Raw genomic sequence first — 15,660 nt, forward strand, 5'->3', positions numbered from 1 at the left:
CCAAGATATTCATTATATCATGAAGGGTTGAGATTCTTTACAATTCCTGAAGCTGTATTAAATTTAACACCTTTAGAAGAACGATTTCTGGCTACTAGATTACCATTTATTAAAATTTTCAAAGTTGGAATGAATCAATATAAAGTGATGGGAAGTGTTGTGAATGTACCTGTGGATGTCCCGGATAATGTATCAGTCTTACCAAGATCATTTGAAGAAACTAGAGTCATTCCAATTGTATTAAAGAAGAGGAAATCCCATAAATCAAATGTTATGTTTGAAACTGTTTCACCTGTTCATATATTTGATGCATTGAAATGTTTACAAAATTGTGAGGTATACAAATTGTGCAATGTTGAGGTGAATTTAGATAAGGATTTAAATATCAACTCGAATTTAGTTCAAATTGCAAATTCTGAACAAGAAAATGGAATTGACAATAATTTGATGGATGTTGCAGTCTCAGAAGAAAATGCATCAAACATTCTACAAACAGATATAAATGTGAATAACAATAGCTTACAAGCTGAAAATCCAAGTAATGTACTACAGGATGATGAAACAGTGAATGCTCATCCCAATGAAAACTGCTCTGATGATGATGATGATGATGATAATGATAATGGAGGAGGACCAATTCATATTACTGAACAGGAAACATTACTACAAGATAACCAAGCATTAATTTTCGCACCTGGTGAGGATAAAACACCCATATCATTAATACTTGATCCAAATGCAGAGGAAATGACATTCATAAAAATTTATGGAGGTAATATACGTCAACCAGTCAAACACTTGAAGTACCATGAAATTGTGAAAAGTGAAATTATGAGGTCAGATAGGCGTTGTGCAAATGTGATGAAATTATTGTACTGTGCTTTGAAAATAAGAATTTTGAGAATATCTGGTTGCATAGGATTTCAAATGAGAAAATTTAAAAATCAAAAACAGTATAGTAAAGAAAACTTATTGGATGAAAATTTTATTAGAGAATTGATACTTCATGATGAAGGTTTCAGAGTTTTCAAAAATGATAGAGGAAACCCAGCATTTTTTGAAGAAAAAAAAAAGGAATTATTCGCTATGATCAGACAACTAGGACCAGCTCTTTTGTTCTTAACTTTATCTGCTGCAGAAACCAGATGGTTACCATTATTGGTAATATTGAAAAAAGTAGTCGACAATGAAACAATTACTGAAGATGAGGCAGAACAACTAAATTATATTGAACGTGTTCGTTTGATTAACACAGACCCTGTGACATGTGCACGGTATTTTGAACACAGAGTAAGGGAAATGTTTAGATTATTGAAAAATAAAAATGGTATTTTTGATGAACATAATGTAAGAGATTACTACATTAGAACTGAATTCCAGCATAGAGGTTCACCTCATGTCCATACTTTACTTTGGTTAAATGATGCTCCAATTTATGATTGTAATGATGAAATAAGCATTCAAAATTGCATCAAATTTATTGATAAATATCTAACATGCGATGATCAGGATATTGATAAAACCTTGCTTTCTTATCAAATACATAAACATACTCGCACATGTGAAAGAATGTTGAATGGTATGCGATTATGCAGATTTAATATACCATACATGCCAATGCCTGAAACTAGAATTTTAGAGCCATTACCAAAGGATTTTGATAAAGAATTGAAAAAAAATTACATAAAAAAATACAATAAAATCAGGCATTACTTAAACAGTGTTTTTAGACAGCCACCAGATGATACAATTGAAGAATTTTTCAGTAAAAATGAAATAATGGATATCAATGAGTACATCATGATTATTAGATCATCTTTACACACAACAACTGTGTTTTTAAAGAGGCTTCCTCGCCAGATGAAAATAAATGGGTACAACAAGGATATACTTGAGTTGCATCAAGCAAACATAGATGTACAGTTTATAACAGATACATATGCTTGTGTGCAATATGTTTGCAATTATATCAATAAGAGTACGAAAGGAATTTCTAAACTCATGTATGATGTGATGAAAGATATTGAAAAACGAGGCAATGTTTCATTAAAGGAAAAATTGAAGGCAGTAGCAAATAAATTTATCAATGCAAGTGAAATGAGTGCCCAAGAAGCTGTTTATTATTGTCTCAGTATGCACATTTCCGAATCTTCCAAAAGTTGTACTTTTATAAACACTAGTCATCCTGACAGAAGAGTAAGGGTTGTTAAATCGAGAAAACAATTGGAAAAATTGCCTAATGGTTCCACTGATATTTATTGTACAGAAAAACTGTCATACTACAGTGATAGATCAAGTGCTCTTGAAAATGTATGTTTGGCAGATTTCACAGCAGAGTATACTACTGTAAACAAAAAGCAGAAATTAATGAACAAGAAGCAAGCATGTTCAGATGTTGAAAACACTGATGATGAAAACGTTGACGATGTTCAGCCTATTAATAATAACTCTGACAATGAAAATGATCAAAATTCTGAAGAAGAGGAAGCAATGAGTGAAAGTTTTCAACTTAACCATAAAAAGAAAACCAAACGTTCTATCATACGATATGTTAATTTCAATCAAGAAGTTGATCCTCCAAATTTTTATAGAGAGCAACTGATGCTGTTTTATCCCTGGAGAAATGAGAAAAAAGAATTATTGGATGTAAATTGCGAAGAATTGTATAATAAATATATCGATGTCATAAACAACAACAGAAAAAAATATATTTATCAATTCAAAAATAAAAAAAACATTCTCACCCTAATTGATGAAGCAGAGAAGCAATGTCAAAATGATGAAGATGATTTACAAAATGACAATGATACAGATGTTGTAGCTCCTGAATATGAAATGTTGTATGATGATGAATTAGAAGCTGATATAGCTTTGGAGATAACTAGTAAAAATAATGGTAAAAACGACCATACTTCATATGAACAAAATAAAAATAGTATTGCATTATTTCCAATTCCTCATAGATTGAATGATGATGAATATTATAATTTGATGAGAAGTTTGAATGATAAGCAACGAAAATACATGTTACATTGTTTGAATCATTTTAAAATTGCTTCTAATAAAAATAATCCAATTTATGAAATTGTTTTGGGTGGAGCAGGAGTTGGCAAAAGCAGATTAATTCAAGCTATCCAACAATCCATGTTACATTATTATCATAACTTGAATGCAACAGTGTTGGACAATTTACAAATTTTATTAACAGCTCCTACTGGAAAAGCTGCTTTCAACATAACTGGAATAACATTGCACTCAGCTTTTATAGTACCCTTAAATCAAAATGCCAATGATTTGTCAGCAATGTCTGATAATACTTGTAACAAAGTTTACTCAAAATTACGTGATTTGAAATTGATAATTATAGATGAAATTTCAATGGTAGGCACAAAAATATTCCATCAAATTGATTCCAGACTAAAACAGATATTCAAATCAAATGAAGATTTTGGAGGTATAAGTGTCATACTATTTGGAGATTTCAATCAATTATCTCCTGTAGCAGATGGTTATATTTTTGAATGTCCAAAAAATAATCCTTATGCGGTATTAGCTGGTAATAAATTATGGGAAAAATTCAAAGTGTTTGAATTGACAGAAATTATGAGGCAAAAAGATGATTTTACATATGCTGAAGCATTGAATCGTTTAGCTAGAGGTTGTCTCAATAAAGATGATATACAAATGTTTCAGAGTAGACAGATAAATAAAAAAACACTTCAAAAACCAAACAACTGTCTACATTTATTCAAAACAAATAATGCTGTGGATGCATTCAACAATAAATGTTTGGAAAATGCAGATAAAGAAGAGATTATTGCAATTGACAGAATCAATAAAAATAATCAATCAATCATTTCTAAAGATACTGCTGAAAAATTGATGGCTACTGCAAAAGATATGAAATTATCAAGCGCCTATGGTTTGCCATATAGTATATCATTGGCAGTTGATTTTCATTATATGGTTACAAATAATGTGAATACAGAAGATGGACTAACAAATGGTGTAATTGGTACTTTAAAAAAAGTTGATTCAGAACTTCCAGGAGTATGGATGTTATTTGATAATGAAAATGTAGGCAAACATGCACGAAGTGAAGCTAGAGAATATATGCAGAAGAAAAATATACCTCTAAATTGGACTCCGATTCAAAAAATTGTGAGACCTTTACTGGTTCAAAAGAAGTTTGATATGACTAGACGACAATTTCCACTAACTCCAGCTGAAGCAATTACTGTGCATAAAAGTCAAGGTTCAACATATAACCAAATTGTGATTGATATGGACAAATTAACTCGAAATGGCTTATATGTTGCTTGCAGTCGTGTAACTTCCCTTGATGGATTATTTATTCAAGGTAAATTTATAGCACCAAAACCTCCTGCTAAAACTAATAAAGTAACTATTGCAATGAAAGAATTATTTGAAAAACGATCTGTACAACTCAATTTGAAATTCATTCAAGACTACATGACCTATTCTACTGTTGTTTACTGGAATATTCAATCATTGAATAAACATTATTTAGACCTTTGTGCTGATTCCAATTTCATTACTGCCAAAATACTTATTATTGCCGAAACTTGGTATCTTGCAACAGATGAATTCAGTATTTCAAATTTCAAAGTATTGTATAGGAAAGATAACATTTCATTGATTAGAAAACCATATGGCTTAATAATTTGTGCAAAATCAGATTTTATTTCAGATTATCACATCATTTACGAATTTAATCAGTGTTCTAAAAACATTTCATGCAACATAGCAGCTGTAAACATAAATAATGAGTTTATCCTTTGTGGATTATACATTTCACCAAAAACAAGTTACTCTTGTATTAGACAGGAATTTAGGCAAATGTTGCAAACCTTATGTAATAAAAGCAATGATAAAATAATGATTGTTGGTGATTTCAATACAAATTTCAATGAACATTCAAACAGTGAAATTTTCCAAGATTTGAATAAATTTGGATTTCATGAAAATATTAAAGGAAAATCATCCACCAACTTCAACACAAAAATTGATTTATGTTTTGTTAAAAACTTTGATAATTGTTTTAGTTATTATTATGAAAATTATTTTGGTCATCATAAACCAATAAATACAATAATTGTTAATGAATCAGAAATGCAGTCCTTTATTGAAAGCACATCCAATCAAAATGATGTTGAAACAACAAACAATTTAAACAACACTTCTGTTGTTGAAGAAAGTATTTGTGGTGAGCATCCTATGCAAGTTTCTGAAAAACAGAATAATGAATTTGAAATCACAAAAACGAGAAGTAGAACAAAGTCAGGTGTGAATCAACCTACAAAAGTAATTGAAATCAATGATGAATTAGTTATTATTAATGATGATCAAAATGATTCACTCAAGGCTGGAAAAAATAAACCCTCATCTATTCATACAACAAGAAAAATTGATAACTCTGGTGATCTTTTTACTGGTATACTGAATAAATTTGAAAACAATGATGCTACTTCATGTTATAGTAATTCAATTGTGCAATGTTTAATACATAATGATTATGTCAGAGAAGAAATAAAACAGAATCCCACTACTTTAAATCAGACTGAAAATGATGCTTTGTACACAATCACTATGCAATATGAACAAAATAAAAAACAAATTTTAAGTTCATACTCCATTAGGCAAGAAGTAGATAGTAAAACTGGTAATGTATTTGAGTACACAAATCGTAGTATACAACAAGATTGTTACCAGTATTTTACACATATATTACAGGTATATCACTACTTGCAAACCACTTGTATGGTTACAATAGATCAAGACATAAGATGTACCAATACTTCATGTAAATTCAAACTGAAGAAGTCTACTTACAGCAATGCACTAATACCATATTTCTTTCTCCTGAACAATAATAATCAGCCATCTTCAAGTAAAAGAAAAAATAAAAATTCACCTGAATTAATTTCCTCAGTAAGTGAATTGATTAAACAAAAATTTGCAAAAACAAAATGGTTTAAAGATGAATCAATAAAATGTCAGAAATGTAATTCTTGTGGAAATTGTGAAGAAAATCAATCCATAAACCACTGTGGAGATGTAATATTTGTGTACATGGTAAATGATTCTAATCGTAATATTGATATGAAATGTAATTTGCATGAAATTTCAAAAGAATTGCTGACAATCAACAAATACAAATATAAACTTACCTCTATTATATATCATATTGGAAGTGGAAATGAATTAGATAACAAAGGTCACTACTACTGTCATATTTTACACAATAATCAATGGATAATTGCTAATGACTGTGAACTGAAACAATGTAAATTATCAACATCATGTCAAAATACTTATATGTTGATGTATGAAAGAGTTAGCCATTAGCAGTATGTATTTAATTTGATATTTAAACTTCAAATAAATGAAGAGAGAATTACTGCAAATTGAAAAAAAATTTAAATCAAAATAGTAAATTATGGATAACATTTTTAAATAAATTTCTTATTAGTGTACTCATGTTTGGCCTAATGGAATATGAACTGAAATGTTGTGCATTATTTCAATCATATTGCATTGTGATTGTGTATGAACCATCATTATTAGTCTAATATAGAGTAATGTGATTCTGTTCTATTTCATCTCTAATTTGGATGAAATTTGATCATTCCAATCACACTGTTTCACATTCCATTTGGAATCATTCCTCTCCCCCCTTTGTTTCTTTTTCTTTTTTCCTTCTCTTTTCCTTCTGTGAAATATTGTTCCAACGATGTTCTTCTTTAATTTTGTCCCCTGCCCCTTGTTTCAATCACCAATCTTGTGATGACATGAATTAAAAATTTCTTTGACAAAATAAATAACATTCGAACATGATTTTTGTTGATATAATCACTTCACACAATATTTGAAATTTTTATGTGGAAACAAACATTGAAAACTACAGATGTGGTGGTATAATTTCAGTTTATGATTCATTCATCATCCATTTGTCTGATTCCAAGTGGACTTTAAACAAAAATATGGAACAACTGACTAATCCAAAAAAAGGCCATTTTAATTCAGGTAAGTGTGTATCAATATTGAATTGGATAGGTAAAGTTTCTTGATGGTTGAATTTTCAATGTTTTTTTTTCCTTTGTTCATAGGTGATACTGATAATATATTGTAATTCATTTTGACACCCCGTAATTTCAATTTTCAACAATAATTGTTTGGCCTATAATGAAGATAACAAAGAAATGGGTCAGTTGAAACTACAAGTATGTAAAATCATTCTTCAATAGGATGTTTGTATGAGTGTGTGCTATTCATAAAATTATATCTAAATACCAATTTAATTTTTCACAGGAAAATATTCTACAGTTAAGTTATTCATTCAACACTTGCTGGAGAAAACCTTTCAAGGAGAACAATCATAGACATAAATTATCAAACAAAAAATAACACCAGTATCACTTGCTTATCTCTGCCCATACAATTCTTATGCCAAGTAAGTCTTCAGAATACATTTATTTAGTTATTACATTGAATATAATATGTAGCCATCACTATTGTGGCAATCATTCATGTATGTACCTACTGTTCATGTTGACATACATTACTTAATTTTGTTTGTAGGAGATTGAAATGGCTAGATGAACCTTCTGCTGGAAAAAATGTTCTATAAAATCATTCATTCAACATTTACTAGAGAAAACCTTTCAAGAAGAAAAACTATAGACACAAATTATTCTAGAAAACACCTGTATCAGTTGCTTATCTCTTCCCATACAATTCTTATGTCATGTAAGTCTTCGGAATGCATTTATTTAGTTATTACATAAAACATAATAGCCATCACTATTGCAGCAACCATTCATGTATGTACTTTTCATGTTAATGCAAATCATTCATATTATTTCATTTTGTTTGTAGAAGATTGGAATGACCAGTTAAGCCTTCTCCTGTGAACAGTTATCAATGATGCAGATTTATAGGATAACATCTCTGAATACTTTCCTTTAGATGACACTTGGATGAAAGAATATACCTACTGTAGTGTATAACCATGAAAAAAATGACTTGCTTTTTATGTATCTCAGAATCAGTAGAAATTAAGTTATGTATTTACTTGGATTTAGCCAACCTGACATTTAAATTTTGAGTATTGGGCGTAAGAAATTGGTTTACCTTAAAATTAGTACAGTATAAATCAACCCATGTATTCTGATTTAGTGAAAATTGAATTGTGTATTCAGATTTGGAGTATTCAGTATAGAAAATAAGTACTGGGTCATTAGAATTAAACTATAACTATGTTAAGTGAAGATCTTTGTGATTTGTGGGTAGGACATATCAGTTGATAAAAATTCAACTGATCACTCACCTAGGAGAGGTGATGAATTGATTCAAGGCTAATGTCAACTTATAGATTATGTTAACTCTTTGTATCCATGATTGAGTGTTGGATGTTGGATGTTTATCTTATTCACTAGTAGGTTAGCATAGGTTTCAGGATATTCATTCAATATCCATTACTGATATCAGATGATTACACTGAAATTAACTAATCATAAGTTACTTTATTAAAAATATCAAACTGATCTGTATAGTTCAAATATTATCATGCTATAAATAAACATTGTGTATTTACTCTCATCAGATGGAGAAAAATGAACTATGGTTCACCTGGGAGGGGTGAGAGATTAATTTCTAGCTTAGGACAACTCCTTGTATCCAAAACTAAGTATTGGTAGTAGCCTAGCTTATTCTCATTTGCAATATAATTGCATCATGTTACCATAATGAATGAATATTTGTTGCCTGATGTAGTTTGCATAGTCCTGTGAATCATTTTAGTTTGAAAAGTACTTTTAGAAGAACTATTTTGTATGTATTTGTATGTAGTATTGAAACAGAACAATAATCAATAATTTTATCAACAATAATTTTATTAATAATTTTGATGCAAAAAATGACATTAAAATAATCATAATACTTACTGTTTGTGATAAAATTTCAACATTTCATTATCTAATGAATAAATGTTTGTAATCTTGTCTGAGCCACTTTAGGGTGAAGAATACTATTGCAATAATTATTCCTACTATTCTTATTTGTGGTATTAAAATACAATACTTATAGTTCATCCTTGTTTTAACAAATTTTGAAGTTGCTTCAAAATGTTCTGTAAATTGTTTGCTGGATGAAAATATGTATTATCAAAGATATCAATGTAAATAACAGTACCCAATAAAAATCTGTTCACAAGATACCATAAATGTTCATAGGTCAAAACCTTGAGAACTGTCAAAATTTTTGACCCCTGCCCTTTTTATGCAAAGTTGGGCCTACCGCTATAGCCATCATTTTTGACAAAAATTTGGCTGAAAACACGCCAAAATCCACTTTTTTGAACCTGGAGAGAGGTCAAATGGGGTTGGAAGGTTGAAACCTACAAAAAGCACTCAAGGGGCACCCTCTCATTGTATGCTGAAAATTTGGACTCCTAAGGTCAATTTTAGGGGTGAGGGGGTCAAAAATAGGGGTCAAATGTGGGTTTTCCCACCATAATCAGAGTGGGGATGACCTAGGAAACGGAAATTTCGATATGTTGATCACAATGGGAGTACTGACCAATGGTATAATTTTGGACTCTTTTCATCTTTTTGGGGTCATATTATGCCCCTCCAAAAAAATGACCTTTCTGTAAAAATGGGGTTGGAAGGTTTAAACATGCAAAAGGCACTTCGGGTACATCCTCCCATTGTACTGTGAAAATTTGGACCCTCTAGGTCAATTTGGAGGGGCTGTAGGCTTGGCTAAATGTTGAAATTTTCAAAAAAACACGTAAAATCAATGAAAAAAATCCACTTTTTTGTGCTTCACCCAACTCTCTTCTTCCGCTGTTTCCTTCCTATATTCGCGGCTGCACCCCCCTCGGGCTTCACCCAACTCTCTTCTTCCTCCTTCAAAAAATGTGGTAAAAAACCTGTCTTGACCCTGAAACAGGTCAAATGGGGGTGGAAGGTTGAAACTGGCAAAAGGCACTTCGGGTACATCCTCCAACTGTACTGTGAAAATTTGAGCCACCTAGGTCAATTTGGAGGGGCTGTAGGCTTGGCTAAAGGTCAAAATTTTCAAAAAACACGTAAAATCGATGAAAAAAATCCACTTTTTTGTCCCTGGAGAGGAGTCAAATGGGGTTGGAAGGTTTAAACCTGCGAAAGGCACTTCGGGTACACCCTCCCAATGTACTGTGAAAATTTGGATCCTCTAGGTCAATTTGGAGGGGCTGTAGGTCTGGCTAAATGTCAAAAAACACGCAAAAATCCACTTTTTTGACCCTGGAGAGGGGTCAAATGAGGTTGGAAGGTTGAATCCTGCAAAAAGCATTCAAGGGGCACCTTCTTATTGTATGCTGAGAATTTGGATCCCCTAGCTCAATTTTAGGGGTGAGGGGGTCAAAAATAGGGGTAAAATGTGGTTTTTTCCAACTAAAATGGAGTGGGGATGACCTAGGAAGCTGAAATTTGGATATGTTGATCACAATAGGGGTACTGACCAATGGTATGAATTTGGACTCTTTTCATCCATTTGGGGTCATATTATGTCCCTCCAAAAAAATGACCTTTCTGTAAAAATGGGGTTGGACGGTTGAAACATGCAAAAGGCACTTCGGGTACATCCTCCCATTGTACTGTAAAAATTTGGACCCTCTAGGTCAATTTGGAGGGGCTGTAGGCTTGGCTAAATGTTGAAATTTTCAAAAAAACACGTGAAATGGATGAAAAAATCCACTTTTTTGACCCTGGAGAGAGGTCAAATGGGGTTGGAAGGTTGAAACCTGCAAAAGGCACTTCGGGTACATCCTCCCAATGTACTGTGAAAATTTGGACCCTCTAGGTCAATTTGGAGGGGCTCTAGGCTTGGCTAAATGTGAAAAAACACGCAAAAATCCACTTTTTTGACCCTGGAGAGGGGTCAAATGGGGTTGGAAGGTTGAAACCTGCGAAAAGCACACAAGGGGCTCCCTCTCATTGTATGCTGAAAATTTGGACTCCTAAGGTCAATTTTAGGGGAGAGGGGGTCAAAAATAGGGGTAAAATGTGGTTTTACTCACTTAAAATGGGGTGGGGATGACCTAGGGAGCTGAAATTTGGATATGTTGATCATAATGGAGGTACTGACCTATGGTATGATTCTGGACCTTTTTCGTTCATTTGGGGCCATATTGTGCCCCTCCAAAAAAATGACCTTTCTGTAATTTTTAACTTTGACCCTCCCCACTGCAGGGGTCAACTCTAGCTCCCAAAAGAACCCTATTCTCCAAGTTTCATCTCATTTCATTCATTAGAACGTCTCTTGATCAAAAAAGTAAAAAATTCAAGTTTCGGTGAAACTTCTATATACATAAACATATAAACATATAAACATATAAATATATATATAAAAACTGACACACCGGGAATCGTCTAGTCTGAGCTCAAAACGTCGAGAACTATCAAAATTTTTGACCTCCGACCTTTTTATCCAAAGTTGGGCCTACCGCAATAGCCATCATTTTTTACAAAAATTTGGCTAAAAAAGTGTTAATTTGGCTTTTTGGTAATTTATGGAAAAATATGGTAATAAACTTTTGGTAAAATATGGTAAAATACCGCCGTAATTTACCAACATAAATTACCTTACAGCCCTGGATAGCGCTGGTGTGCAGTTTTGAAATTATTCTAGTTCCATCAACTTTGCATAGATAGAGCCACGGTGTCAATTTTTTCCAAAACTCTAGAACAACATTTCCACCACAGATAGCGCCCCAACACTGCATTGTGGCGTTATCTGTCACTCCTTTTAGGAAAAATAAATACAAAGACGTAGAAACTTTGTCAAAACGCTCATCTACTGAAGTTAGTGACAATTGTAAGTAAGTAATTTTAGAGATCTGTGAATAAAAAAATATCAAAAAATTCAAATTGAAGTCAGAACAGTTCAGTTACAATTCTCACATTCTTTTCAATTTGAACACATTTCCACAATGCTTATTGCTTGGTGAAAAAGAATCCTTCAAAATGAAAATATTGCAAGTCAAACTTACAAAAAGTTACCAAGAATGAGCAAATTACCCAAAAATTGTTCAAAAGTCCAACTCAGAATTAGTGATTGCAGAGAATACAAATTTCAATTCCAATCTTTAAAAATTTAAACAAAATCTTTTTCAAATCCAAAAAGTACCATACACACACACACAGTCATGTAAACTTCGTTCTAGATCATGGATTGATTCAAAATCAGATGAAAGCGAATGAAAAAAAGTGATTCCAAAAATAGCTGAATGATAGATTATACTATTTATATTTTTCAATGGAAATTACAAACCATAAAAAAATTGACCAGCTTAATCCAAATTTGGGTTGACAGTGAAAGGAAAAATATTTTCGGTTAAAATTAACCCATCAAAAGGGACAATTGAATCGTTTGAAAAAATATTTTTTTTTAGCATTTTTGAAAGTCCTTTACCCGGACCTACTAAACATTCTGAAAAAAATATACGTTGTGTATCTTATCTATAGATGTGATAAGCAGACATAAGACATAACAAACGTTTGAACTTTTTGACAATTTTTGCAAAATTTGTACTTTTAGACTATTTTGGCCAACAACAAGATTTTATTGACCATTTTCGGCATAGAAAAGAATTTTTTGGATAACTTGTTAAAAAAAGGGTCTTTGCCTATAATATTTCGTCAAAAAAGTAGAACTTGCTGACAATTTTGACAAAAAGCAGAATTTTTCAAGATTTTGGCTACATAAAAGCAGAAGTTTTTTTACAATAATTTTATTTACGAGTATTTTGGCAAAAAAAAATTAATTCTGACAAAGATTTGGAAAAAAACAGGAATTTTTAGGATAATTTTGGCAAAATAAAGAATTTTTGTCAATTTTGGCCACAGGATTTTTTGAACATTTTGGCAAACAGCAGGAGTGGTTTTTAGACCATGATTTTTTCAAAAATCGCGATCCTGTTTTACTTTTGCACGATGGTATGATCACTGGAAAAACTTTTGGCTTTCGCCTTATTTTCCGTTCTAACAATAAGTATTTTGGCGTTTTCATACGTTCGATTTTTGGTTCCTTCAATCCACCCATATCTACCATAACTTTTGTCGAGATTTTAAAAACTTATGGAAGCAAATTCACAAAGATTTACCAACGGCAACACGTGAAAAATACCACGAGTATTTTCAAATTTTACGAAATTTTCGTATTGTAAAGCGGAATATTTCACCTCTCTATTTATTCCCCAACATAGCTTAATATCAATTCCATTTCACAAAAGGAGAATTTTTTCGCAGCACAGAACTCATTGCACGCAGCACTCTTAGCAATAAAATCTATGTATAGTAGTACGTCTACGTACATATAAGAACCTACGTTAGCAACCACATTTTAGGCAATAACGTCGTTCTCCTTCAACTTCTCACCGGTTCCAAAAAGTAAACACATTCAACAACTATGTAGGTACAGGTAGTATACTAGATCGCTATAATACGTATTGAGCGACGAAGCTTCCCATTCGAAAACGATTAAGCTGTGATAAAGAAAAATATCCACGCGATAAAGTTACAATAACTGTTGCATTAGCACGTTTACATGGCGGGTTTCTTTTCGACACGAATGTAAATAAGTACACGTGAGGGTTTTCCTTTACACGTTATGGTCCATAAAGTACGCTTCATTGAGGTCGACGTACAACCAAAACAAGTATCGGGCACGGTACGTCAATTTTTTCCCAAAGGTCGACTAACTAAGGTACCTAATACCTATCTATACAGAAAAAAAAATGCATATTTCTTTATCGTCTGACAGTGCAGAGCATTTTACACTAATATAATTAAAAATGTGGCCATGAACTTGAGAACATTTCGCACGAGTGAACTTTCATCTTACCATGTTTCGCGTCCTACCTACAGTTCCCGAGATAAATGGGAATTATAAATGGTCAGTGGGTGGTAAATGTGCATAAATTTTACTCTTCTATTTATACGTAGCATTCGTTGGCCTACTCGAATAGCCTCGAGGTGTTTCTTTTGAGAGAGCTTTTCTCACCGAAGATTTTCATTCGTAGCGGTAGGTACCTATACGAGTATTTCAACTGCCAAATACAGATGTCAGATGGAATGCATGTGATTGAAAATTCATCCCTTTTGAAGGGTAATTTTCATACGGTAGGTAACGTAAGAATTGCAATTCACGTTTAATCAAACTTCGCTGGTCTATAGACTGACATTTTCTTATTCGTTTTTCGTTTTAAATGGCATTTCATTCGATATAGTGTACAAGCCTGTTACGTTCGGATCGTATTGTATATTTCGAACTGCAGCATGTGATACGAGTACTGTGTTTGTTGAAGCTGATAGAAGTGCTTGGTTTGTATTTTTCGTACTGAATGTGTCTTTGAGCAACACTTTGACTTCGGAAAATATACCTTTACCTATTATACTTGTTGTTGATCCCTAATACTAGAACAAATGCTCGTGAGTTGATGATTGTACATGTACAAATACCTACAATATTGTACAGTACTGTATGAAAAGTTCTGGCCAGAAATGACGTACCAGGAACTAACCAAAAAATCATTAGAAATTAAACAAAAATTTACCAGTCATTTACCAAAACATTGCTTACTCGTAATTTCACAAAAAATTACAAAAAAAAAACGTTAGCTACATTAGTAGATGCAAAGGCCAGACTTTGGGCCATTTTGATACTTCTGGCACACTTCCTGGCCCAGAATCCACCTACCTGGCCCAGAATCCAGCCCAAAAATGACCTCCGAGTGAGTCTCCATCAATCATTGCAGTTTCCCACAGATTTCATGACTCTATTTGCAAAAAAGCAGAGTAGAAAATTGTGTTGAAATGCTTAGAAGTTTCAAGATTTCACATCACTCAAAATTAAAAAATCAGGATCGAAAGTTAAAAAATGTTTTTAATGATTTTGTCAAGTTGGAATGTTGTTGTATGGCCACTGTCTCTATTAAAATCTATTTTGAACATTCATTTGGGTATTTTTTCCTTTCAAAAATTAGTTGTCAAAAATTTTTAAAAAGCCCTGTTAAAAAGCCCTGCTTTTCTGCTGTATTTGTCAAGTCTCGCTTTTTGCTAAAATTTCCTCAAAAGTCACCTTCATACCAAAAAGTTGCTAAAAATATCTCTACTTTGCCAATAAGGAATTTTCAAAAAGTCTCGCTTTGTGTCAAAAACTGACAAATCTCACTTTCTATCAAATTGCTAAAAAATCTCAATTTCTTTCTAAAACATTGTTTAAACGTGTCGCCATTTAAAAGTTTTGTTTTTTTTGCAAAAGAGCTCTGTCTTTTATTAATATTGTCAACACTTTGCTTTTCACCTGAAATTGCCAAAAAGTCTTGCTGTACTCTTGCTTTATTTCCAAAAATTGGAAAAAAGTCTCACTTTTATCACAAAAATTTGAAAAAGTATCATTTTTTCAATCATATTAATTGCCCAAAAAGTTCTGATTTTTACTAAAATTATCAAAATCTTAATCAAGCTTTATTATTAGATTTCAGTTGGAATGTTTATTGTATTGCAATTTTCTTTTATACTTTGAGCTCTCGCTGGAGGACGGGAGGCTTACTGGTATATTGATTTAAAAATTTGATATTTTTCCTTTATA

The 15,660-nt window shown here is 32.1% G+C and overlaps 2 protein-coding genes across 3 annotated transcripts in view; one reads left to right on the forward strand and one right to left on the reverse strand.

The window, feature by feature from the left end:
- The window catches only part of LOC135841751 (uncharacterized), a 210,960-nt gene that overhangs the window by 50,970 nt on the left and 144,330 nt on the right, over nt 1-15,660 (reverse strand). The window lies entirely within an intron of this gene.
- LOC135841724 (uncharacterized) lies at nt 40-9,209 on the forward strand. Its single transcript, XM_065358856.1, has 5 exons — nt 40-7,047; nt 7,131-7,244; nt 7,333-7,474; nt 7,603-7,770; nt 7,900-9,209. The coding sequence occupies exon 1, from the start codon at nt 130-132 to the stop codon at nt 6,367-6,369; it is 6,240 nt and encodes a 2,079-aa protein (XP_065214928.1). The 5' UTR covers nt 40-129; the 3' UTR covers nt 6,370-7,047; nt 7,131-7,244; nt 7,333-7,474; nt 7,603-7,770; nt 7,900-9,209.

Source organism: Planococcus citri, chromosome 3, assembly GCF_950023065.1.
Source record: "Planococcus citri chromosome 3, ihPlaCitr1.1, whole genome shotgun sequence".
NCBI classification, from domain to species: domain Eukaryota; kingdom Metazoa; phylum Arthropoda; class Insecta; order Hemiptera; family Pseudococcidae; genus Planococcus; species Planococcus citri.